This window comes from Callorhinus ursinus, unplaced genomic scaffold (genome assembly GCF_003265705.2).
Source record: "Callorhinus ursinus isolate GAN/ISIS: 27379988/994484 unplaced genomic scaffold, GSC_fseal_2.0 scaffold9, whole genome shotgun sequence".
Taxonomy (NCBI): domain Eukaryota; kingdom Metazoa; phylum Chordata; class Mammalia; order Carnivora; family Otariidae; genus Callorhinus; species Callorhinus ursinus.
This window is the reverse complement of record NW_027397071.1, coordinates 17,475,887-17,502,829: the sequence shown is the minus strand read 5'-3', so window position 1 is coordinate 17,502,829 and position 26,943 is coordinate 17,475,887. Positions and strand designations below refer to the sequence as shown.

Sequence of the window (26,943 nt, the reverse complement as noted above, 5' to 3'; positions counted from 1 at the left end):
CACCTGGGGCCTTGAAGGTTATCCTGAGACCTGGCAGGTTAGAGGGTTTTGATCAGAGGAATGACATGCAATAGTTACCCTGGAAACCCAGTTGGCAGCCAGTGGTTGTTTGATGAATAAGATATTATTAACCCAGGAATTTGGATTTTCTTAGGATATATTTCATCTCGGTCTCAAATCTCTGTTCCATGAGCAAGTAGTATATTCCAGTGACCAGAATGTTCTCAAGTCAGTCTTTCTCCTTTCAGTGAATAAAGCCCAACCCATTTCTTCCTGTTTGGCTTTGCTTTTTCTAGACTGTGGATGATCGAATCTAACACTCTTTCTCATCTTAGATCTAGTCTTCAAGAGTGCAGCTTTCTTTGTTTTAGTCTGTTCTTCAGAAGACAAAAGCCGGGTCCGTTTACTAGGACTCTTCGATGTTTGACCATCTCTTAGGTGTAGGATTCTTTCTGCAGATCTCATCATTTATGAATTTTTGGTAGGTTCAGTGATAAATTGCAAATTTAAATTTAAATTCTATAAATATACCCATGGCCCCACACATGCATACATATGGCATTGAGTATTAGTACTATTTCTAGCTTCCATTTTATTTATTAATTTTTTTATTTCTATTTTTTATTTTTTTACTCAAATTCAATTAACATATGTTATTGGTTTCAGAGCTAGAGGTGAGTCATCAGTCTTATATAATACCCAGTGCTCCTTATGTCATGTGTCCTCCTCAGTGTCCATCACCCAGTTACCCTATTCTAACTTCCATTTTATCTTGAAGCTCCTTAATCAGTAATAACGTTGCATTTAGATATGCATTCCTGGCTGTCAGAAAAGTGCACTTCAGCTTTGGGGGACAATATTGTTGCCTATATGTAAAAATAGCTTTTTAAAAAACACCTTTCTGAAGCATAATACCAAGGAAAACGTGTAAATAGTAAGAGTAGAGCTTGAGGAATTATCGAATGTTAAACCAACCTTGAATCCTGGGATAAACCCAACCTGGTCAGGATGTCTTATCTTTTTCATACATTGCTGAGATTATATTTGCTAACATTTTGTTTAAGATTTAGACAAAGAGAACAGCTAACATTTACTATAATGGCACTTAAGAGATGAATAGCTCTAAAATGTTAGTAAGTTCTGTTTCGTATTTCACTGATGGTGGAAGCTGCAGGTGCCTTATAAATTCAGGCAGTAACACTGCTTGAGTGATGTGAAGGTGCTTTAGAGGAAATTTTCCCTCTGCTCAGCAGAGGGCACCTGGCACAAAGGAGGCAAGATGGAAAACAGTCTTGAAGAGCCGAGAAGCCAGAAGGGAAGCCATGGATACAGGAGGGGGGTGGCTGGATTTGTATCGGGAGCGCTCGCAGTGCCTGGAGGAAATGAGCCACCAGCCGGCCAGCATTGGTGGCACAGCGGATGTTATGTACACAGCCCACAAGGAGTATGGTCCTTAAATGACCATTTGGCTTTGGAGGCCTACATAGAAAAATCATTTTTGAGACGAATTTTCACATTTTAAAAAGTGAGAAAATTTGGGGCGCCTGGGTGGCTCAGTTGGTTAAGCAACTGCCTTCGGCTCAGGTCATGATCCTGGAGTCCCGGGATCGAGTCCCACATCAGGCTCCCTGCTCAGCAGGGAGTCTGCTTCTCCCTCTGATCCTCTTCCCTCTCGTGCTCTCTCTCATTCTCTCTCTCAAATAAATAAATATCTTTAAAAAAAAAAGGTGAAAATTAGTTGGACTTCAAAAACAGGTGAATGGAAGTATGTAGTATATATAGAAATACTGATCGTTACATTGCTGTCATTATATGAACTAAAATACTAAGTATAATATATAACCCAGAGGTGGAATTGTCTTGTCTTCTCATTTGTGTCAAGCGTACAGTTGAGAATAACTTGTTGCCCGCTCGTGTTACTGCTTGCCCTTGTGCCCTTGTTCCTGCTGGCCTCTCTGCCTCCCTGCCTGCCGCCCGGAGTACCCGCTCTCTGAGCCCCGTACTGACTGAGCCTTGTATCTGCCAATGTACAGAATACACTGTACTGTCGCCTTCACTGCTGTTGGTTTTTGATTGTTTTTGCCTCGGTACATTGTGGGGCCTAGTAGAGCTCTGAGTAGACTGTGTGGCCAGGATTATATCACATTCGTCTTGGTCACTGTAGCACCGGGTATTGTGCCCGCAACCGAGTAAGTGCTAAATTAGAGGCCACTGGTTTTTTGCCATGGTGTTTTGTTTTTTCTTTTATTACGTTATGTTAATCACCGTACATTACATCATTAGTTTTTGATGTAGTGTTCCGTGATTGTTAGCGTATAACAACACCCAGTGCTCCATGCAGTACGTGCCCTCTTTAATACCCATCACCGGGCTAACGCATCCCCCCACCCCCTGCCATGGTGTTTTTAAAACTTTAAAAAGGGTGCCTGGCTAACTCAGTCGGTAGAGCATGCAACTCTTGATCCTGGGGTTGGGAATTTGAGCCCCATGTTGGGTATAGAGATTACTTAAAAAAAACAATCTTAAAATAAATTTTAAAAATTAGTAGGAAGCATTTAAAAATTGGGAGGTTATATGAAAATATGTGTATGTAGCTTCTCCCCCCAAATGATAAGATCTGGAAACATGGACAGACCCACTTTCCATTGGGAGCCAAATGGTTGCTGTCCCATCTGGGGCTTTTAGGCCCCATCCCTTCTTTGGTGTCAGGAGGCATGAGTTCCTAACTCTTGCACTAAATAAATGTTTACGTGAGTGCAGGGATATTGTTGGAAACATTTCCTTCCTCAGTGCTCTGATCTAGTCCTCCATATGCTGGTGCCTCCCCAATTTCTACCTCCAGGCCAGCCCCGAGCTCCTGTTTAATACAAATGTTGAGCATCTCAAACTCAACCAACACTAAAATCTGGATTCCCTCCCTTTCGCACCACTCATCTCCTTGATGGACATCACCACGCTCCTGGTTGTCAGGGCCACAACAAACCTCAGTGTTGTTTTTGTTGATTCTTGCCATTCTTTATCCTTACCACACGTTCAGTCCCTGAGATGGTATCTCCTGTCACCAAAATCCATTCTGAACTGAAGCATCTCTCCCCATTTCTGTTACCTAGTGGCCAGTCTGAGCCATGGCCAACGCCTCCTTCTGGTCTCTCGCCTCCCAAATTTGTCTCCCTACGGTTTATTTGACACTTGGCAAGTAACTTTTGTAAAGTGATTTTTTTTGAAAGATTTTATTTTAGAAAGCGTGAGCAGGGGGAGGGGCAGAGGGAGAGAGAGAATCTCAAGCAGATTCCGAGCTGAGCGTGGAGCCCTACATGGGGCTTGATCCCACGACCCCGAGATAATGACCTGAGCTGAAATCAAGAGTCAGACGCTTAACCAACTAAGCCACCCAGGCGCCCCTGTAGAGTGAAATTCTAATCCTCTTGTTTAAAATTTACTTTCCATTGCAACCAGAATAAAACCTAGACTCAACGTGACTTCATTTTGCCCCATTCTCCATGTTGTTGAATACACTCCAGTTTAGGGACTTTGCACTTGCTGTCACCCCTCACTTGGAGCATTCTGTTCCCTGAGAAATTCACATGGCCACCTCCCTCCCCATTCAGCTGTTGTCCCAGAAGGGCCTTCTCTGCCCATCCTGGTTCAAGCAACACCTCTATCCCACTACCCCATTTTTTTTTTTCAGAGCAGCTACAACCTGCAGTTATGTTGCTAAATCAGGACACTTAGGGCCATCTTCCCTACAAGATGAGGTGTTCTGTTTGCTGACCAGTACTTTGACCTGTTCTCTGACCCTTGGGTCAGTACCCTTAAACCTAGAATAGCAGTGGGATAGAGTAGGAACTTGGCAAATACTTGGTTAACTGACCAAAACTGATGTCAGTTAACTGTTAACTAGCTATGTACATCTTGGTTAAATTAGTCATATAACCTCTGGGACAAAATGAGTTACACTAAATTAAGGGACACCAAATAATTTTTTTTGTCTAGCACACTGTATATACTAAGTAATTTATCCCATTATCATGGAGAATATTATGACATTTAAAAATCACATGCTGAAGGTACAATAGCTGCTAGGCATACAAAGGTACAGATATTTAAGGAAAGCTCCTGCCCTCGGGGAGAAAATCAGTGTGCCCAGTTAGGGTGTCCTGGGACAGGAAGTTTTTCTTTGCTAACTGCTTACTCTGGGTGAGTTCCCTTTTGTGGTTGTGGTTGAGAAGAATGTGATCCAGCAAGGTTCCATGTCCTGTGGAACTCAGTTTTATACTAATGACTTAAGGGGAAATCCGAGAGAAGAAAGCTATGAGTCCTAATTGTTCAAGAACCCTTACAGGGCTCTTCATTTGCTTTCCACTGGCTTGTGATTATATCTGATTAAGCTCTTAAATGGTTGTTTCAATATCAAGAATTTTACTTACTTAAAAGATTTTATTTATTTTTGTGAGAAAGAGTGTGAGCATGAGCGGGGGGGGGGGGGGGGGCGGGCAGAGGGAGAAGCCGACTCCCTGCTGAGCAGGGAGCCTGGATGTGAGCCTTGATCCCAGGACACTGGGATCATGACCTGAGCTGAAGGCAGATGCTTAACTGACTGAGCCACCCAGGTGCCCTCAGTTTAAAGAATTTTAAGCTGATATTTGATAATTGTACATTTACAGTTACAGTCATCAGCTAGTGATTTCCTGAATTATTTTCACCTTTTCCTCTGGATTTACTAGCTGCCTTTAGTATATTCAGTACTTTCATTAGAGTAGCAAGAAATAGGGGCGCCTGGGTGGCTCAGTCATTAAGTTTCTGCCTTTGGCTCCCAGCATCCTGGGATCGAGCCCCATGTTGGGCTCCCTGCTCAGCAGGGAGCCTGCTTCTCCCTCTTCAGCTCCCCCTGCTTATGTTCCTTGTCTCGTTTTGTCTCTCTCTGCCAAACAAATAGTCTTAAAAAAAATAGCAAGAAATATTTTCTGACATCCCCAACCATTGCTGAATTTCTATTAGCTTTGAAAGAAAAGGAAAAGAAAACCTACACAATCCATAATATCGTTTACTAAATACCTGCTGTGTGCCAAGGACAATGCTAAGCATTTTATAAATAGTTCCTCTAACCGACATGACGTAGTTTTGAAGTAGGTACTATTGCCATTTTGTAAGAGACGGAACTGTTTCAGTGTGAAGTAACTTGCCCAGGGTCACATAGTTAGAGCCAAGATTATGATCCAGGCTATTTTTCCAAAGGCTGTGTTCTTACACTGTACTTTTCCCAAATCATACTTAATTACACCTGTTTACTGTTTGTAAAAGCATCATGCTTTCAGCAGTAATTTAGATGAAGGATATAGAGTTAATTTTTTTTTTAAGATTTTATTTATTTATCTGACAGAGTGAGACAGTGTGAGAGGGAACACAAGCCGGGGGAGTGGGAGAGGGAGAAGCAGGCTTCCCGCTGAGCAGGGAGCCTGATGCGGGGCTCGATCCCAGGACCCTGGGATCATGACCTGAGCCGAAGGCAGATGCTGAACAACTGAGCCACCCAGGCACCCCTAGAATAATTCTTGTACTGTTACAGTTTTGCTTAGCTGGGAGGATAAGCATTTTGGATTAACTTAGACCCATAAAAACTTTTAAAGCTGTTACATAGCGGGGATCCCCCAAACCATGGGTTTGAACCTTTTGATGGTACTCACAATTTCTGATTTAAGACGTCAGAAGAAATGTCCTGAATAGAAAGTTCACTTTTCTGTTTTCAGTTTTCTTTTTCCCTGAATCTGGATCTGTGTCAGCAAAGGGACCTTTCATTTGCTCTGTATGATCTGGAGTAATGGTCTCAAGATACATTCAGGGCAATTGTTAAAAAGTCAAAATGTAAAGTGGTAGTAGTCCTTTTATATTACAGATTGAAGGAAGTCACCAAGTATTTTTTATTTTTAAAAAGTTCTTTTCTGATAAACAATTCTATTCTGGTTTTTCTTCTTTTCTAGACCATAGTCTTGAGTTTACTTATGCGGTCAATTGGAAATAAGAACACCATTTTATTGGGTCTAGGATTTCAAATATTACAGCTGGCGTGGTATGGCTTTGGTTCAGAACCTTGGTAGGTATATTTTAATTTTTAAATTTTTAATGTTTGCCTTTTTTTTCCAGCTTTACTGAGGTATAATTGACAGACTTTCTTTTTAAAAATTTATTTATTTTAAAGGAGAGAGCATGAACATACACGTGAGTGGGGGAGGGGCAGAGAGGGAGAATCCCCAGCAGGTTCCCTGCTGAGCGCAGAGCCTGATGTGGGGGTCGATCCCAGGACCCTGAGCCAAAATCAAGAGTTGGACACCCAACTGACTGAGCCACCCAGGTGCCCCTAATTGACATTTTTGTATTTGCTTCTCATCTAAGGCTTATTACTAGATTTTAATCTGTCTCCTACTATGCTTTATTTCTCTCAAAATGTATATAATACAGATTTCACACTTGTGTATTTGTATATTCTAGAATGGCTTGAGGATAGAGAGGTGTGACATCACTTTTCTCTGTGACAGACTTTTAAATGAGATTAGTTTTTCAATCTCTACTGAGCATTTAATCTGTTATCAGTCTGTCATTAGGATAAAACATGTAATCTCAAAGCAGCAAAGCCCTGAAAGCTAGCATTATTTACTTTTTGTTTTTCTGTTAGAAAAGAAATGTGTAGCATCAGTGATCATTACTGATGGCACACCAGAAGTTAATTGAGCAAGCCCGATTTGTTTTGGTCCCAGCTTCATGCCAGAGAAAAGGCTCTTTGCTTTTCTCGCTAGTCTGGTGCCCTGCAGGGTGATGGCAGTAGTGAGGTCAAGGTCGGGCCGTGCAGGCGCGCCTTTATGCTCTGGATGACGGGACTGAACTCGCTTCACTCAGGTTTTCACCCAAATATACTACTTCTGTTTGGATTTGGATAGGAGTAAGCATCAAGAGTGTGTTTTGACGGTCGTTTTGTTTTCCAGGCTAGTTTCTACAAAGAGGTGCTCACAATTTAAATGATCTAAAGCGTTTATTTCGAGTATCAAGCCCAGAACATCCAAGGCTTAGGTCAGCTCAGTAGCTTCACGCTGAAGCACAGGTCTGCAGGAACAGTGCCTGCAGTGACTAACTGGCTGGGGAAACACGAAATGATGTTTTTTATGTGTATTGTACTTTATTCTCAATGGCCTCCCTGTCCCCCCACCCACCGCTCAGGCCTTAGAGTGACTTGCCCAGAGTCACACAGGAAGGAAGGAATAGACCAAGTACGATTCTCCTTTTCCCTGTACCACAGCCATTTTGCAGTAACAGTGACTTGAATTCAAGCGTGTGTTCTGAGAGGCACAGTGGAGAACGTATTTTTGTTTTGCTGCTTTGGGTTACAGGATGATGTGGGCTGCCGGGGCCGTAGCGGCCATGTCTAGCATTACCTTTCCAGCGGTCAGTGCTCTTGTTTCACGAACTGCTGATGCTGATCAACAAGGTGAGTTGACAAGAACTCATGATTATTATTTCAAAGCATGAATACTCGAATCCTGTGTCTTATCTCCTTCCTCAGTACAGGATCATAAATGTATCTTCAAGGTAAAGAATTTAAAATTGCTTTCATTGCTAAGAGGAAAAGCAGATTCCAGGGTACTGTCCTTAGGTGGGTATCTGTAACCATGTCTCTCACTCTGAGTGTGTGGCGCTATCTGTCCTTTTGCTAGAAAATCTAATGATAGACTGGCCACCTTATGTCCACTTTTAAGTTTGCTATGATGTGCTAGACACCTTGGGTTTAAGTAACCCTTTTATTTAAATCTTAGGTTTCAGTTATCTAAAGAAAACAGTATCCTACGCTTTTGTGATAGGAACATTTAATTCTCGAAACACTAACAGATAATTCTTTGAAAAGGATGTGTTTTCTCTAGTCATAAGGGGGAAAAAAAGGTGTTACAAAAGAGTGGCAGCGCATGTGCTTGATAAATGAGGAAGGAAAGGCCTGTGGCCAAAGCAAATTGCATTTTGAATTTGAGAAAAGATCCCAGAGAAAAGCAAAACTCAAACTGTATTTGACTCACTGGGGTCTTAAGTAGCTGCTTGGGGGCAGTTTTTTCTTTTTTAACAATTATGCTTGTGAACTCATGTCTGATTTTTAGCCAGGGGTGTTTTAAAGGGAAATGAGGTGCTTTTGCCCACTTGTTTAAACTAGATCTATGCTGGGTTGGGTTTACCCGATCTCACATTTGTATCAGATAGCTTACTTTGTAGAGCTGAAGGCTTCTAAGTACTTTTTAATGCCATCTTGGTAAATTGCTAGTGTCTGATGAGAGCTTTTGTTTTAGATTGACTTCCTGTTTGTACTGGTTCTAGGGCAGGAAAAAAATAAGCGGTGCATTACATAATTTGTGTAAACAATTTAGGTGTTGTTCAAGGAATGATAACAGGAATTCGAGGATTGTGCAATGGTCTGGGACCAGCTCTTTATGGATTCATTTTCTACATATTCCATGTGGAACTTAAAGAACTGCCAATGACAGGAACAGACTTGGGAACAAACACAAGCCCACAGCACCACTTTGAACAGGTAATTCTTCGTTCACCTGATAAACATACAGTTCATTTGGCTGGATTGAAAGATAAATGGTTTTTGGTCACCCAAGCTTTTACGTGAGAGTATTACAGCACTTAAAAACCAAAGCCAAAGGGGCTGTGCATACCTTTTCCCTCGAGAATTTAAGAATTACTGAAATATTCTAGTGTGTGGTATTACACCTTGTGGCGTGGGTAACAGCCCCCGTGTGTACTGCTGTCTGTCTCATCCGGGTCTTGGGCGAGGCACCAGGCCCCCAGGCGAGGCCTGCCTTCTGCAGCAACCGGCAGCCAGGTGCTGATTCACATCTTTGTTTACTTGTTTGCTGTACTTTCCCTCCTTACAACTGAAAATACTAACGGCAGACATCATCCCTTTAGCCAATGCAAACAGCTCATCAGTTCCGTGCTTGTTTAGCAGAGCGCCAAGACTACTGTTAAATAAAAATGTTTGTGGGGCTATACACAGGTTAAACTGGCTGTGCAAGTTTTTGTTAAGGATGAATGTAACTTTGGGCTAAAACAAAGGCCTTTTTGATTCTTATGGTAACAGCCTTAGCTGTGTTTCCCTCACTTGTTACTAGAGAATGTATTTACCTTTTTAAACAAAGAAAACGGTCATTGATTCCGCTAAGGTAGTTAATGACGTATGCTACTTACTTTTACTTTTGAGAGCTTCCTGCTGAACTAATGAGGTGAAGGCTCATAGGATGTGTTCAGATTCTGTGCTAGAAGTGACCATCTATTTCTGCATAGGCTGTTTTTTAAAAAATCTTTTGGCTCTGTTTCTTGGATCAGTTACTATCCTCAGAATTTTATATATGATCATGTCCCTTTTCTCCTGAAAAGCAAATGCATTTTCTAACTGTAGCTCTGATGAAGAAAGAGAGAAGACCTTGATTTATAATTCATACCAATCTGGGATTACTAAAAGATAAGCAGTTTTAGAGCAGAGATGACGGCGCAAAAACCCTAATTATCTTTTTCTTTTTCAGAATTCGATCATCCCTGGCCCCCCCTTCCTATTTGGAGCCTGTTCGGTACTGCTGGCTCTGCTTGTTGCCTTGTTTATTCCAGAACATACCAATTTGAGCTTACGGTCCAGCAGCTGGAGAAAGCACTGTGGCAGTCACAGCCATCCTCACAGTACACAAGCGCCAGGAGAGGCCAAAGAACCTTTGCTCCAGGACACAAATGTGTGATGACCGAAATCAGGAAAACTTTTCTCTCACACCCAGGTCTTAGTTTTCACCTGTAGTTCTGGATGTACATTCCATTTCCATCTACAATGTACTTTAAGATTGTCTTAAGAAATGTATCTGCATGAACTCCGTGGGAACTAAAGAAAGAACCAGAACCAGACAGTTTTCCAAAGATGTTACAATTTCTTTTGAAAAGAAACCTTTTGTTTATTAGCACCAATTTCTTGCCACTAAGCTTTTTGTTTTATTATACATCCTTTAATTAAAAACTATATACGTACCTTCTTAGATACTAGCAACGTCTCTGCTACCATTTCCTTCAGGTGTTGAGCTTTAACTCTATTTATGCTGACTCACAGCGAGACAGAGTAGATAGTACGGTTATGGACCTGTTCGTTTTTAACACTGTAAAATCTTGGGTCAAATAATTCAAAGCCTTAATGCAGATGCACTAAAGTAAAGAAATGGTAAATGAATTGTTTGCATTAAAAAAAAACTCAAGAAAATTGTACTAAATCTGAATCATGTTTCAAGCTTGTTTGTAGTAATTTTATTTTAAACATTCACCACTGTTTTTGAAATGAAAAAATATCAGCCATTTAGAATTTAAATTGGGGTAGAGTCTGTAAATCTAAACGCTGGCTCGGATTTGTTCCCCATCTACTTACACCACTATTCTTTTAATGTTTGCATAATCATAAGAACCTCAACACTTGAATACATAATCTAAAAATTAAATAGTAAAGCTGGTAGCCTTGAAAATGTCAATGTGATATCTATATGTAGATAAATATATATAGTGGCCTTTCAGGACTGTCACAGTAACACTTTATTTACAGAGCTAATGTTTGTCCTAAATTTTCAGGACCCTAGAAGAGAGCTTTATACAATTACTGATGTGAATTTCTCTAAAGTGTATATTTTTGTGTCCAGTTATATTATTTAAAAAAGTGTTACTTTGTAAAAATTGTACATAAAGTATTGTATAGTTTACACTGTTTTCATCTTGTGTGTGGTTATTGCTCAATGCTTTTTAAACTTGGAACATTCACTATGGTTAAATAAGGTCTTAAAAGAAATGTAAATACTCTTAATAAAATTAAATATTTTAATGATTTTTTTTTTTTTAAGAAAGTCTTGATCTGTGATTCCCTGTAAGATCTGTTTTGGCTTTATTTGTTACCATAATCATTTTTACAGTAACAAATCAAAGCTTTACATCATTTTCCCTTCAACCCCTTTTTTTCCTCCCTCACTACAACATACTCCTGTAGGAAGACAAAAGAAATGAAAACTTAGTCTGTATATTAAACGGAAGTACTTAAATTCTAAGCATAGTCAACAGTTGCAGATCAATGCTGTTTGTTTTTATATACACATCATACTCCATAAATACTTTATTAACAAAGCTCACAGTTCACAGAAATTAAGTGCAACCTTGTGATTATTAACACATGTACAGCTGTACACTGCAAAACAATTTCAAATAAAAAAGAACTACCTGTATGTCCTAAGTCCCATCCAAACCCTGTCACAATGTTTTATATATATGTTACATTATATTTACAGGAAAGATTCTAGTATCACCAAGAGGCTACTTTCCAGATTATTATTAGTAAGTGCTTTCAAGTTACTGTAACCAGTAATCTAATACTCATACAGTATACTGAAATGACAAGTCACATATAAAAGTCACTACCCAATAATGGTCACTAAGTTTTTTTGAATAAATCCCCTAGTTAAGACTGTTTGCAACTACCAGCACAGTTTCAGAGTATCACAAGACTCAATATTGTGGCTTCAGAAAAATACGAGCAAATACTAGATTGTCTTACCGTGAACCCAATAATACTGATATTAACAGTATTAAGGTCCTTGAAAATAGTTTATAAATATTACATGAGCATTAGCAATCCTTGCAAACAAAAACTGATTTATACGTTTCATAAGAGAATGCTACTCTGTACTGGGCGAAGCCACTCTGATATTATAAAAAAGCAATATTCATGATGCTCTTATTTTGTATAGCACTAATTTTTAAAACATTCCACTAATACAGATTTAACTGCATAACAAACTAATAAAACTCCAAACAAAAGAGAAAAACTGGGTAAATGTAGTTTTCCAGGAAGCATTAAAATCCTATAAACTTTGCAGCTCAAATGATTAAAAGCACTTTATACCCAATCTGGTTATATAAATACATTGTCCAAATTATTTTTATAATTTATCAAAATTACTTAGACTTGTTCAATAGCCAATTTAAAGGTGTTGCAAGGAAAATATTTACTTGCTATGAAGGATTAATTTCAATCATTGAAGGTAATTCTAAGACTTTTCCCTTTATGGTAAATATAATATAGATATCTTTGGAGATAATTTTCCCTCATAATTTTCAGGTGTCAAATTTAAAACTTTTACCAATGAAAATGATAACATGAATTATTAACATTTTTTAGTTTCATATTATGTCTGAGCAGGTTTTCATTTACCCAGATACTCAATGACTAGAATGTCCTGTAAAAGGATCAACTCTTTCCTTAGAACTTCTTTTTTAAGGATTCATTTAATGAAATTCATACTGTTATTCTATAAAATACCATGTTCACAGCTAAAAGGTGTCATTTCCTGAGAATCTTCACTCAGAATCCCCCAAGTACAAATCGGTTCCTCTAGCTTGTCATGAAATGACAGCAGTACTTAAAGAGGATCCAAACAATCTAATACAATACAGTAAGCTCAAGTAAACTTGCTGGCTGAAGGATTTGATCTATGCTGTTCATATATTTTTAAACCATGGGAATTTCTAAAATTTCAATAAAAAGTAAACGGTAACACTACCATTAACTGTTTGTTAACTGCCCAGGGAAATACGCTGAAGATGCAGAAGGGAGCACTGCGGGTTTGGAAGATGTCTGTAATGCTCCTAAAGTGCCATCTTTTTGATGGTCTGCAAATGAGGACAAAAAAAAATTATTTGTATTCACTTAGGTTTCTGTAAAATATAGTCAATTAAACCACAGTGTAAAATCCATTTCAGAACTGTCCTCTCACCTGGATTATTGAACAGGTTTTGGCTGAGCCCGCGTAAAGGAATGCTATCTTCCCTTTTCTTCAGGTATTTGGATTCTAGCCCTAAATTTGCACCACTTGAAAGGAAAATAGTAATTATTTACTTAACAAAGCCTTATTTTCACTTTAAAAGTTAATTTTGAAGGTTTAATCTACAGACATACATATACTATGTATAAAATAATCTGATGATAGCTTTGTTCAAAACAAACCATATTCTCCAGTGGTTTCTTAAGTAATTCATCCATAAGCCAAAGTACCCTTCCCAGTCAGCTTCTCTCCCTCTCCTTCTGTCCCTCCCCTTGCTCATGCTCGCTCTCTCTCAAATAAATAAATCTTTAATCTTTACAATATAAATAAAATAAAATAAAATAGCTGGCTTCTCAGAGTACTTTACAGTGGAAGCATTAATTCAGAAAAACGGAGTGCTTCCGGAGGCAGACAAAGCCAAAACAAAAACAAAAACCACACTAAAGGGAGTTAAAAAGATTTCTATCTAGTTGCCCAAAAGCAGATGAAAGGTAATTCAGTTATGTAGGAAAGTCTCCTAAAAAATAAAATTTATGTTTAAATGTCTACTACAGTTTAAAAAAACATGGGAAATCTCTTTCTTATAGATAAAAGGAACTCCACTTCAATCCCACTGATAAGCAACTTAAAATGTCACAGATAAATAAGTGGGCATCAAAGCTTTCAAGAACGGATAAAAATTATTTAAGATGACTTTCAAAACTGCAAACATTAAATTTTATGCCAACAAGTACTTACTTCTCCTTATCAGTTGAGCAAGGCATACTAATAGTTGTTCCTGACTGAACATCTCCTAGTGATGTATTTGGTTTTGTGAACTGCAGGTTAAACTGAACCTGTAAAGATAGAAAACACCTCATGTAACTGAATTAGTGAGAATTGAGACAGTTGCATATGGAGACAGGTGATTAAATTTTTTTTCTGCTAAATCTAGACCACAGAAGAGCAGGTTCAACATGAATTTTATAACACAAGCACATTTTCTTCACAAGATTAACCATCACCAACAAAAAATCCTATTTCTCTTTGTCAGAAACATTCCTGTGATAGAAGCAAGATGAACAGTATAAAATAATTCTCTTAACAATTATTTTGAAACAAAAACATACAGCTGCACAACCTGGGTCTGAGTTGCAGGGGTCTACTTAAACACGGATTTGGGTCAACAAATACAGTACAGTAGAATGAGGTACCGTACGTCTCCTCACCCCCACCTAAAGTTAGCAAAACTGGATCCTGGAGTAACACCCCTTATCCACTACCCAGAAATGTAGAAAACGTCCTTCTATGCAACATCTAGGGGAAGGCAGAGCACCTTTACCATCTCTCTAGGTCGGCATGACCCACTGACTCCCTACCTGGTTCTAAGGCAGCTTCTGCTTACAGGACATGCTGGCAAGCTGTGAGCTGCTAGATCCCTGTTATATTAGCTCGTCTGCTTGGAGGTCATTCAGTATGGCAGATGGCACCCCTCCCTGCTGTCTGCTCTGCATTGTGGGCTTCTTCCTGTCATTGTGGGGTTTCCCCAGACCCTTTGGTGATGTGGTATCATTCTATGATCCCTGGCCAAGGAGGACCAGTAACTGGCCCTGCCACTTCAGCAAGAATCCCTCTCCAGAGCTGTTCAAGGCTTCAGTGAACTTAACCTTCATGCCCATGTAGGGGGATGAGGACGGCCAAAAGCAGGTGAGAGCCCTGTTGTTTAAGCCTACCCCGCGTCTCTCCTCTACCTTCCCTTTGCTTGCCATTTGGCAACTTCTTACTTTTCAGTCACAATATAAAACACATTTGTGGGGTGGGGGGGCTGAGGTGAAAAATATATGTATTAAAAATACAGTAGTTCAATTTGGGGAAAGTCAAAAGTTAACATGCAGTTTTTCAACAATGCGGAGGTCAATGCCCCCAAACCCCAGCACAGTTCAAGGGTCAACTGTACATTTAAATAAGTGTCATAGTTCTAAAAGTTGTCTCCCTACTTACCACAATGATGCATATACCTCATGCACTCTGAGAATTCTTTTCATAAATTTTTCAAAGTCTGTTATATTTAAGGATTCTAAATGAAAGCTAGGAATTTGATTTTTAGAACAATCAAAAGCCTGGGTGGCTCAGTCGGTTAAGCGGCCGATTCTTGGTTTTGGCTCAGGTCATGATCTAGGGCTCAGGTCATGATCTTGGGCTCAGGCTTTGCACTCCGCAGGGAGTCTGCTTCTCTCCCTCTCTGGCTCCCTCTGCCCCTTCTCTCCCACTCGCTCTCCCTCCCTCCCTATATCTAATAAATAAAAAATAAATCTTTAAAACAATCAAAAGTAATCCAAGAATCTATACAAAAATCCAAACTAAAATAAACAACTGAGGTTTCATACCAGAAATTTATAAATGGGCTGTATATTAGAAAAAGGTATACATATAGGTCACCACACTATTAAAAAAAAACTATGACTACTTGCATACAAAGGGAAAAGGCATGAGAAAACAATAAATATTTTTAGTAAAAACTCACAATAAAATAGCAATAGATAGATACTAACTCTTGGTTAAATTACAAATTACAAAGGTATGTGCTACTGTACTTGACTATCGAGGTTCAATATTCCAAAGATATTAGTTCTCCCTACATTAATCTATGCATTTCACATAACCTTAAACACATTTTTAAAAGTAAAACAAGCTGATTCTAATATTCCTTATAGAAAAATAAATATGAAAGAGTAAGAAATATTAAGAAAGTACTAATATCAATTCATAAGATACAGACAAAAATCATAAATTAGAAAACTGGACAAAATAAAAAGAATGGTCTCAAATACTGAACAACAGGTAGTACACAACTGTGATCTTTGAGAGACATGTGATCCCTACAACTGACCCAGGTTTCCAAGTGGAGGCACTTTACCTAAATTCAGTGACAGAGGGGAAAACATAACTGCTAAATGGAAGAGGTAAGATCAGAATTTAGGGAGGCTGGGGTGAGTGGAAGTTCAGGGCAGAATTCTGATGAGAAAGAAGGGGTGCCTAAGTAGCTCAGTCAGTTAAGCATCTGACTCTTGATTCTGGCTTAGGTTATGATAGAGTTGTGAGATCGAGCCCCCTGTCAGGCTCCATGCTCAGTGTGGAGTCTGCTTGGGATTCTCTCTCCTCTCCCTCTGCCCCTCCTCCTGCTTACGTTCACTTCCTCACTCTCTCTCAAATAAATGAAAAAATAAAATTAAAAAAAAAAAAGAACGTATAAAGAGAAAAATCTCTGGAAATCTGCACATGGGTCCCTTTGAGTTTTTCCTCAGCACTAGACACATGCACAGGGAAAAATCTCCACAAGACTAAAAAAAGAAATGGGAGTTTTAACCTAAACAATTCCCAAGGTTCATAATCATGGAGTCAAAGTTAAAAGTCCTTGGTAATCATTTAGGGCATTCAGTGAAGAGCCAGGAAGGATCATAGCTTTATAGAAGGGATAAACTGTCCCTTGAGTAAAAGCTACCCTAGATGCACTGAAGTAAAGCTAAAGAAAAAAACAAAAAGCCCAGAATGCTCCAAAGGGATGAAAGGAACCCCAAACTAACTTAAATAGCAGTCACTCTATAAAAAAGGAAGATAACAAAATCCATACAGTCAACAATGTAACCATTGAAAATGTTCCACATTCTATCAAAAATTACTAGAGATGACAGGAAGAAAATGTGAAAACACCAAGAAAAAAACAATCAATAAAACAGATCCAGAAATGACAGAAATGATAACAGAACAAGGACAGAGATGTTAGAACAATGATAATTATGAACAAGAATTTAATGGAAATCAAAAGTATGGGAAAAATGAAAGGTATAAAAAAGAATAAAACTGAAATTGCAGAGATGACATATTCATTATCTAAAATACAGATTTCTCACTGGACAGAAATAACAGCATATTAAACACTACGGAAATAAAGACTGGTAAACTTTAAAACAGAACATCAGAATATAAAATGAAGCATAAAAAAATAACAGTCTCAATGGAAAAATATGTGATCAACTGTGTGTAACTAGAGTACTGAAAGGAAATAACAGAAAAGAAAGAGAGTGAAATAATGACTAAAATTTTCCAAGCTGTCAACCATTAACCCCTGATAACAAGTCCTCAATAAAAAGCCCTAATTGATGATATACATGTACCACACCAAGGCATATCATAAGTAAGTTGCTGGGGAAAAAAAAATCAACGAAAAAAAAGAAAATCTTAAAAGCACCCAGAGAAAAAGTCACTTTCTAAAGAGACTCTTTTAAGTGGAAAAGAAAAGGCCACAATTAGAAGAAAGTTAGGAGGGGCACCTGGGTGGCTCAGTCGTTAAGCGTCTGCCCCGGCTCAGGTCGTGATCCTGGGGTCCTGGGATCGAGCCCTGCATCAGGCTCCCTGCTCCTTGGGAAGCCTGCTTCCCCCTCTCCCACTCCCCCTGCTTGTGTTCCCTCTCGCTGTGTCTCTCTCTGTCAAATAAATAAATAAATCTTTAAAAAAAAAAAAAGAAAATTAGGAAAAGAAAACCTTTCACAAATAAAAGCAAACATACACTAAAGGTAATAGAACAATTATTTATGAAGCTAGTATGAAGGTTAGAAGACAAAAGTAGTAAATTCAATTATTTCTAAAAAAAAATAGTTAAGGGGGTGTGGCACTCCTGGGTGGCACAGTCAGTTAAGCATCTGACTCCTGGTTTCAGCTCAGGTCATGATCTCAGGGTTGAGAGACTGAGCCCCATGGTGGGCTCTACACTCAGCACAGAGTCTGCTGGAGATTCTTTCCTCCTCTCTTTCCCTCTACTCCTCCACTGCTCACACGCATGTTCTCTAAGATAAATAAAATCTTTAAAATTTAGTTAAGGGGACTCATGAAATAAAAAGCTGTAAACCACGAAAACACAAAAACGGTGAAGAGCGGGGGAGTAAAAATAAAGTTCTTTTACAATGTCTTGGAAATTAAGTGACCATCAAGTTAATACAGACTGTTAAATACTTAGGATGTTATATATGAACTTCATGGTAACCATCAACCAAAAACTTATACTAGATACACAAGAGAGAGAAATCCAAGCCTAATATTAAGAAAGTCATCAATCACAAGCGAGCGAAAGAAGAAAGGAACAGAGAAGAACTACAAAAACAAACAGAAAACAATAAAGGGGCATTAAGTAAATACCTATCAATAATTACTTTAAATATAAATGATCTAAATGGTCCAGTCAATACACAGGGTGACAGAATGGATAACAAAACAAGCCCCACCTATATGCTTCCTGCAAGAGACTCACTTCAGACCTAAAGACACAGGAAGACTAAAAGTGAAATGATGAAAAAGATATTCCATGCAAATGGAAGTGAAATAAAGCCTAGGTAGTAATACTTATATCAGACAACACAGACATTAAAGTGTAACAAGAGACAAAGAAAGGCATTACATGATAATAAAGGGATCAATCCAACAAGGGGATACAACAATTGTAAATATCTATGTACTCACCGTTGGAACACTTAATAAGCAAATATTAACAGATGTAAAGGGAGAAACTGACAGTAATACAATGATAGTAGGGGACTTTTTAACATCCCACTTACATTAATGGATACTTCATCCAGGCAAAAAATTAAAAAGGAAACAGTGTCTTTGCATAACATATTAGACCAGATAGACTTAACACATATATATAGAACGTTCCATCCCTAAACAACAGAATACACATTGCTTTAAAATCACGTGAAACATTCTCCAGGACAGATCACGTATTAGGTCACAAAACAATCTCAATAAATGTAAGAGTGAAATCATATCAACCATCGTTTCCAACCACAACTGTTAGGAAACAAGAAATTTACAAGAAAAAAAAATGGAAAAAGCATAAACACATGGAGTCTAAACAACATGCTACTAAATATCCCCTGGGTCAATGAAGAAATCAAGGAGGAAATCAAAAGTGACATGAAGACAAAAGAAAATGAAAACACATTGGCCCAAAGTCTGTAGGATGCAACTAAAGCAATTCTCAAGGAAAATTTATAGTGATAAAGGCCTCCCTCAAAAAACAAGAAAAATCTCAAACTGTCTAATTTTACATCTAAAGGAACTGGAAAAGAAAGCCCAAGGCAGTGAGGGGAAAAATAAAGATTAGAGCAGAAATAAATGAAACAGAGACTAAAAAACACTTGAAGAGATCAATGAAATCAGGTGGTTCTTTGAAAATAACAAAACTGACAAACTTTTAGCTAGACTCATGAAGAAAAAAAAGGAAGGAAATAAAATTAGAAATGAAAGTAGTAAAAAAATGTCACCACAGAAACACAAAGGATTGTAAGAAACTAAAATGAAAAATTATATGCTAAAATTGGGCAACCGAGAAGAAATGGACAAATTCCTAAAAATATAACAATCTTCCAAAATTGAATTAAGAAGAAACAGAAAATCTGAACAGTTCAGACCAACTGCCAGTCAATAAATTAAATCAGTAATCAAAAAATTCCTGGGACCTGGGTGACTCAGTCGGTTAAGCATCTAACTCTTGATTTCAGCTCAGGTTATGATCTCAGGGTTGTGTGATTCAGCCCCATGTCGGGCTCTGCACTCAGCATGGAGTCGCTTCAGATTCTCTCTCTGTCCCTTTCCCCGCTTGCACTCTCTAAAATAAATAAAATCTTCCCCCCCAAAAAAATTCCCAATAAATCAAAGTCCAGTACCAGATGGATTCACAGGTGAATTCTACCTAATATTTAAAGAACAATTAATATCTATTTTCACTTCAATCTATTCCAAAAAAAGAACAGGAAAGAAAGCTTCAGGATACATTCTCCAAGACCAGCATTACCCTCATATCAAAATCAAAGACACTTCAAAAAAGGAAAACTACAGACCATATCCCTGAAGAACACAGATGTAAAAATTGTCAGCAAATGTAGCAAACGACATACAACAGTATAATAAAAGCATCATTCACACCCCACAATCAGGCTCTGAGCTCAGTGAGGGAGTCTGCTTGTGGATTCTCTCCCTCTCCCTGTGCCCCTCCCCTCTGCTCGCACATACTATCTCTAAAATCAATCAATCAATCAATCAATCAATCTCGGGGGAGAAAAAAAATCATCATTCACCACAACCAGGTGGGATTTATTCTGGGGATGCAAGGATGTTCAGTATCTGCAAATCAATCAATATGTGAAACACCACATTAACAAAATAAATAAAAATCACATGATCTCAATAGATAAAGAAAAAGCATTTAACGAATTCAATATTCATTCATGATAAAAATTCTCAACAAAGTGCATTTAGAGAAAACATACCTCAACATAGTAAAAGCCATATATGACAAACCCTCAGCCAACATCATACTGAATGGTGAGAAACTGAAATCTTTTTCCCTAAAATCAGGAAGAGCACAAGGATGTCAACTCTAGCTACTTTTATTCAACATAGTACTGGAAGTCCTAGCCACAGCAATAAGACAAAATGCATACAAATTGGTAAGGAATAAGTTAAACGGTCACTATTTACAGATACCATACATAGAAAACCCTAAAGGCTCTACAAAAAAACTATTAGAATAAGTGAACTCAGTAAAATTGCAGGATACAAAATTAATATACAGTAATTGGTTGTGTTTCTCTAATACTGTAACACTAATAATAAAGTAGCAGAAAGGGAAATTAAGAAAACAATTCCATGCACCCCTATGTTTACAGCAGCATTATTTACAATAGCTAAGTTATGGAAGCAGCCCAGGTGTCCATTAACTGAGGAATGGATAAATGTATCCATATATACACATACATACACATACACACACACACAAAATGGATTATTACCGAGCTATAAAGAATGAAATCTTGCCATTTGCAATGACATGGTTGAACTATAATGCTAAGCAAAATAGGTCAGAGAAAGACAAATACCATATGATTTCATGCATATGTGGAATTTAAGAAACAAACTAAAACAAGCAAAGGGGAAGAAAACATGAGAGAAAGACAAATAAGAAACAGACTCTTTATAGAGAACAAACTGATGGTTACCGAAAGGGTGGTGGGCGGGCTAAATAGCTGATGGGGATTAAGGAGTGCACTTGTGATGAGCACTGGGTGATGCATGGATTTATTGACTTACTATACTGTACACCTGAAACTAATATAACACTATGTTAACTAACTAGAATTAAAATTAAAACTTAAAAAAAAAAAAGGTGGGCAAATAATCTGAACAAGCACCTCTCCAAAGAAAATATACAGATAGCCAAGAGCATATAAAAAGATGCTCAACATCACTGATCATTAGGGCAATGCAAATCAAAGCTACAATGAGATACCTCCTCACACCCATTAGGATGGCTTACTATTTTTTTTATTTTTTAAAGATTTATTTATTTATTTGAGAGAGTGAGAGAAAACAGGTGGGGGGGGGGGCGGGCGGAGGGAGAAGCAGGCTCTCCGCTGAGCAGGGAGCCCAACACAGGGCTCAATCCCAGGCCCCTGGGATCATGACCTGAGCCAAAGGCAGACGCTTAACCAAGTGAGCCACCCAGGAACCCCAGGATGGCTACTATTTAAAAAAATAAATAAGTGTTGGCAAGGATGTGGAAAAACTAGAACTCTTGTACATTATTAGTGGGAATGTAAAATGGTACAACCACTAGGGAAAACATTATGGCAGTTTCTCAAAAAATTAAAAATAAAATTGCTACCAGCAATTCTACTTCTGGGTATACACCCAAAAGAAATGAAAACAGGGCTTGAAGACATATATGTACACCCATGTTCATAGGAGCATTATTCTCAATAGCTAAACATGGAAGCAACTCAATTGTCCATCAACAGATAAACAGAGGGGCGCCTGGGTGGCTCAGTCGTTAAGCGGCTGCCTTCGGCTCAGGTCATGATCCCAGGGTCCTGGGATCGAGACCTGCATCGGGCTCCCTGCTCACTGGGAAGCCTGCTTCTCCCTCTTTCACTCCCCCTGCTTGTGTTCCCTCTCTTGCTGTGTCTCTGTCAAATAAATAAATAAAATCTTTAAAAAAAAAAAGATAAACAGATAAGCAAAATGTGTTATATACATACTATGGAAGATTATTCAGCACCTGGAACGAATCCTGACGTATGCTACAATAGGGATGAACCCTAACGACACATGCTAAGTGAAGGAAGCCAGTCACAAAAAGACAAATTCTATGTGATGATTCCACTTTATATGAGGTATTTAGAATAGTCAAAATCATAGAGACAGAAAGTAGAACTGTGGTTACCAGGAGCTGGGAGGCATGGGGGGAATTTGGGAAATTAATAGTTAATGGGTATGGAGTTTCAGTTTTACAAGATGAAAAGAGTTCTGGAGATGATTGGTGGTGATGGATGCACAACATTATGAATGTATTTAACATCACTGCCAGTGTATACACAATTTTTAATTCTAAATTTTAAAAAGGTTAAAGGGCGGGCACCTGGGTGGCTTAGTCAGTTAAGCATCTGACTTTAGCTCAGGTCATGATCCTGGGGTCCTGGGACCGAACCCCGTTGTCGAGTTCCCTGCTCAGCAGGGACCCTGCTTCTCCCTCTCTGTCCCCCTGCTCATGCTTACTCTATCTCAAATAAATAAATCCTTAAAAAGGGTAAGACAGTGAATTGTATGTTCTATGTATTTTACCACAGAATTTATTTTAAGTGAAATACACTACAAAAGTTGAATTTTACTGTGTGTAAATGATACCTCAATAATCTCACTTAAAATGTAACTGGAAAGTTCTAAAGCTCATCAATAAAATTTTAGGGGCACCTGGGTGGCTCTGTCAGTTAAACATCTGACTTTGGCTCAGGTCATGATCTCAGTGTCCTGAAATCAAAAATCCCACATTGGGCTCCACACTAAGCAGGGAGTCTGCTTCTCCTTCTCCATTTGCCCCTCCCCCCCCCACTCATGTGCCCACATGCACGTGTGCACTCTCCCTCTCTCAAATAAATAAAATAAAATAAAAAATTTTAGATACACTGAATAAAACCCACGGATGAAAATTAAGCATCTTAAAAAACAAAAAACAAACCCATTTATAATTGCACCAGAAAGAATAAAATACCTAAGAATAAACTTAACTGACAAAGTAAAAGACACACACTCTGAAAACTATAAAACACTGATGAAACATAAATGGAAAGATATATCATGTTCATGGACTAGAAGAATTAATTTTGTAAAAATGTCCATACTATCCAAAGCAATCTACAGATTCAATGCAATCCCTATCAAAATACCAATAGTATTCTTCACAGAACTACAACAAATAATACTAAACTTTCTACAGAGGGACACCTGGGTGGCTCAGTTGGTTAAGCATCTAACTTCGGCTCAGGTCATAATCCCCTGGTCCTGGGATGGAGCCCCGCATTGGGCTCCCTGGTCAGTGGAGAGCCTGCTTCTCCCTCTCCCTCTGCCCCTCCCCCTGGCTCGTGCTTGTGTGCACTCTCTCTCCATCTATCTCAAATAAAATCTTTAAAAAAATAAAATAACTGGTGGTTACCAGAGGGGAGAGGAGTGGGTGAGTAGGCAAAATGGGTGAAGGGAAGGATGATATGTAGACTTCCATTTATGGAATGATTAAGTCATAGAGATGAAAGGCACAGCAGAGGGAATATAGTCACTGCTCCTGTAACAGTGTCATCAATCTCTAGGCTGTACATCTGAAACTCATGTAACATTGTGTGTCAACTATATCTCAATTAAAAAAACCATGTAAACCTAGAATTCTATATGCAGAGAAAATGAAGTCAAAATAAAAGTGTTATAAGACAAAAGCAGTAAGTATTAATTGCCCACAGAAGACATCTTAAATATCTGCACTGTAAGATATCTTAGTTACCCAGAAGAAAGGAAAATGTTATCAGATGAAACTTCAGATCTACACAAAGAAATAGAGCATGTAAAATGGTAAATATATGAGTAAACCAAAAGAACCTTTTTCTTATTTGATTTCTTTAAAAGGCACTCCCTTATTTTTTTAAAGATTTTTATTTGTCAGAGAGAGAGAGAGCACAAGCAGGGGGAGTGGCAGGCAGAGGGAGAAGCAGGTTCCCCCTGAGTAGGGAGCCCGATGTGGGGCTCGATCCCAGGACCCCAGGATCATGACCTGAGCCGAAGGCAGATGCTTAACCGACTGAGCCACCCAGGCATCCCAAAAGACACTTGATTGTTTAAAGCAAAAAAAAAAAAAAAAAAGTTTGTTAACAAATGTAGAAAATCTTAATAGTTAACAGAAGGACATGAAAAAATTATAATTGCAAGGTTCATATATTACATAGGAAGTAGCACACTATATGAAGATAGAATGAAAAGGTAAAGCCATATATTACAAACTCTACAGCAAACAAAAAGAAAATTAAGCAAAGCCCAATGTAGAGAGAAAATGGAATGCAAAATGAAATGAGCAATTAATTGGAAAGACAAGAAAAAGGTAGAAAAGAGACAAAGAACAGATGGTAGAGGTAGAAAACAAACATCAAGATGATAAACCTTATCAGTATATACATTAAATTTTAAATTGTCAAAGGCAATGTCAGAATGGATACAAATGTAAGTCAATTATAACTAAAGAAATCCACTTTAAATATAAAGATGCAGTATGTAAAAGTATAGAAAATGGTATGTCAGGTAAATACTGAGGAAGCCATAGTAAAATATTATTATCAAGGTAGATTCTTTCTGCTCTGAAAAATAAAAAAAGAAGCTCCTTAAAGGTCAAAAAAAGAAGCCCCCCCAAGCCCTTTAATGATTCTCTTCTGCCCTGACCCTCAGGCAATTCTGTGAAAGTAGAATCCAGAGGGATGATGGTGACACTAGAAGTGGTCAGACAGGCACCTAAAACTCTAAAGAAAAGGAATCACACCCTCTGACTAGGGGCAGTATAAGCTCAAAAGCACAGGGCAAATCCTCATTATTTTTTTCTTTCTGTCCTCCCAATGCTTGGTACCAAATGCAGAACAAGGACATAAACTGCATGACACAGTAGGAAAACTCAGTTCAATGCTTTCTAGCCAGAAACCAGAAAGGGTCCTGGAAATTCAGGACAAATCACAGAAAGGAACTCAAGAAAGAGATCCCATAAAGATGAGCATGAATTCCTGGGTTCACTTCCAGTCTGGACATGCAAGACATAACCTTAATTAACATACCAAAGAGAAGTGAACTATGGGGTAAACCACTGTCCAGATCACAGAACACCCACCAGATGATGCACACACAGATCCAAATAACATGGCAAAGTCTTTACAGACTAAACTGCCACAAAAACTGAGGCCTACACAAGGCAATTCAGAACCTGCAACTTGACCCTAAGAAAACTGCTTAAAAAAAAAAAAAAATCACACTCTCCTTAGGATTTAAGATCTAAAGCCTTATAGTGTTATCTGATCCACACACAATCCAAAATAATAAAAAACCAGGGGGTGCCTGGGTGGCCCAGTCAATAAGCATCTGCCTTCAGCTCAGGTCATGATCCCGGGGTCCTGGGATCAAGCCCCGTGTCGGGCTCCCTGCCCAACAGGAAACCTGCTTCTCCCTCTCCCACTCCCCCTGCTTGTGTTCCCTCTCTCGCTGTGTCTCTCTCTGTCAAATAAATAAATAAAATCTTTAAAAAAAAAAAAAAACCAGGAAAATCTAAGCAATTCACAATGTAAAAGACAAGCCAACAGACGTAGTCAATTCCAAGATCATAAAAATACTGAAATTATCAGAAAAATACTGGGGTGCTTGGGTGACTCAATCAGTTAAGCGTCCAACTCTTAGTTTCATCTCAGGTCATGATCTCGGGGTTGTGGTATCAAACCTCCAGTCGGGTTCCACACTCAGCTAGGAGTCTACTTGTCCTTCCCCCGCTCCCCTGTCCCTCCCCCTGCTTGCGTGTGAGCACAAGTGCGTGCACTCTCTAATACATAAAATCTTTTTTAAAAAAATACTTAAAACATCTATTATAGTCAGGTTCTAAGAAGTAGAGGTGAACACAACTGAAATAAATGTAAAAAAACCCAAGTCTTCGTAAAAATGATAATATAAAAAAGAAACAAATGAAAATTTAAGACTGGAGGGTCGTTTGGGTGGGTGGCTCAGTAGGTTAAGCATCTGCCTTTGGCTCAGGTCCTGATCCCAGGGTCCTGGGATTGAGTATGGCATCAGGCTCCTTGCTCGGTGGGGAGCCTGCTTCTCCCTCTGCCTGCCACTCCCCCTGCTTGTACGTGTGTCTCTCTCTGACAAATAAAATCTTTAAAAAAAAAAAAATTTAAGAATGGAAAAAATTCACTGGATGGGCTTTGTAACAGGATGGAGATTATAGAAAAAGAGTAAACTTGAAGATCAATAGAAATAATATCTGAAAAACAGAAAAAAATATTTAAGAAAGGAAGAAAAGACAGAGCTCAGGTCATGATCCCAGGGTCCTGGGATTGAGCCCCGCATCGGGCTCCCTGCTCCTCGGGAAACCTGCTTCTCCCTCTCCCACTCCCCCTGCTTGTGTTCCCTCTCTCGCTGTCTCTCTGTCAAATAAATAAAAACTTAAAAAAAAAAAAAGAGCTTCTAAAGATGTGAAGCTAAAACTGATAGAATTAACAGGAAAAAATGATAGAAACAGTTATAATAATAGTTGGATACCAACATTCCTCTCAGTAATTGATAATACAAGTAGAAAGTCAACAGGACACAGAGGACCTAAACAAAATCAACCAACTGGATTTAACATTTAATTCAGTGAACTTTATCCTAAGAATGCAAAGCTGATATAATATTTCAAAGTTAACATAATATACCTAACTGTTGAAAGAAAAACAATACATAACCATATCAATGCACAAAGAGCCATTAATAGTGAGTTCAATGAGTTTAGCAAGCTTTCAGGATAAAAGATCAACATACAAAAATCAGTTACATTTCTATACAGCATCAATAAATATTCCAAGAAAGTAACTAATAAAACAATTACATTCACAATACATTAAAAAAGAAAATACTTGAGGTAGTTGAGCATCTTTTCATGTGCTTATTTGACATCAGTGTATTTATTTTGATGAAATATCTGAATTTT

The 26,943-nt window shown here is 38.4% G+C and overlaps 2 protein-coding genes across 2 annotated transcripts in view; one reads left to right on the top strand and one right to left on the bottom strand.

The window, feature by feature from the left end:
* MFSD14A (major facilitator superfamily domain containing 14A) overlaps positions 1–10,770 on the top strand; it is a 42,267-nt gene extending 31,497 nt beyond the window's left edge. Inside the window, exons 9-12 of the mRNA XM_025872280.2 lie at positions 5,979–6,091; positions 7,380–7,477; positions 8,400–8,563; positions 9,564–10,770. Coding sequence (XP_025728065.1) covers positions 5,979–6,091; positions 7,380–7,477; positions 8,400–8,563; positions 9,564–9,770 — 582 coding nt within the window. The 3' untranslated portion in view covers positions 9,771–10,770. The remainder of the gene's footprint in view (positions 1–5,978; positions 6,092–7,379; positions 7,478–8,399; positions 8,564–9,563) is intronic.
* Positions 10,771–10,925: 155 nt separating this feature from the next.
* The window catches only part of SASS6 (SAS-6 centriolar assembly protein), a 52,336-nt gene continuing 36,318 nt past the window's right edge, over positions 10,926–26,943 (bottom strand). The window contains exons 15-17 of the mRNA XM_025872276.2: positions 13,611–13,708; positions 12,825–12,919; positions 10,926–12,720 (exon numbers count right to left, since the gene is read on the bottom strand). Of these exons, the coding sequence (XP_025728061.1) occupies positions 12,614–12,720; positions 12,825–12,919; positions 13,611–13,708 (300 nt within the window). The 3' untranslated portion in view covers positions 10,926–12,613. The remainder of the gene's footprint in view (positions 12,721–12,824; positions 12,920–13,610; positions 13,709–26,943) is intronic.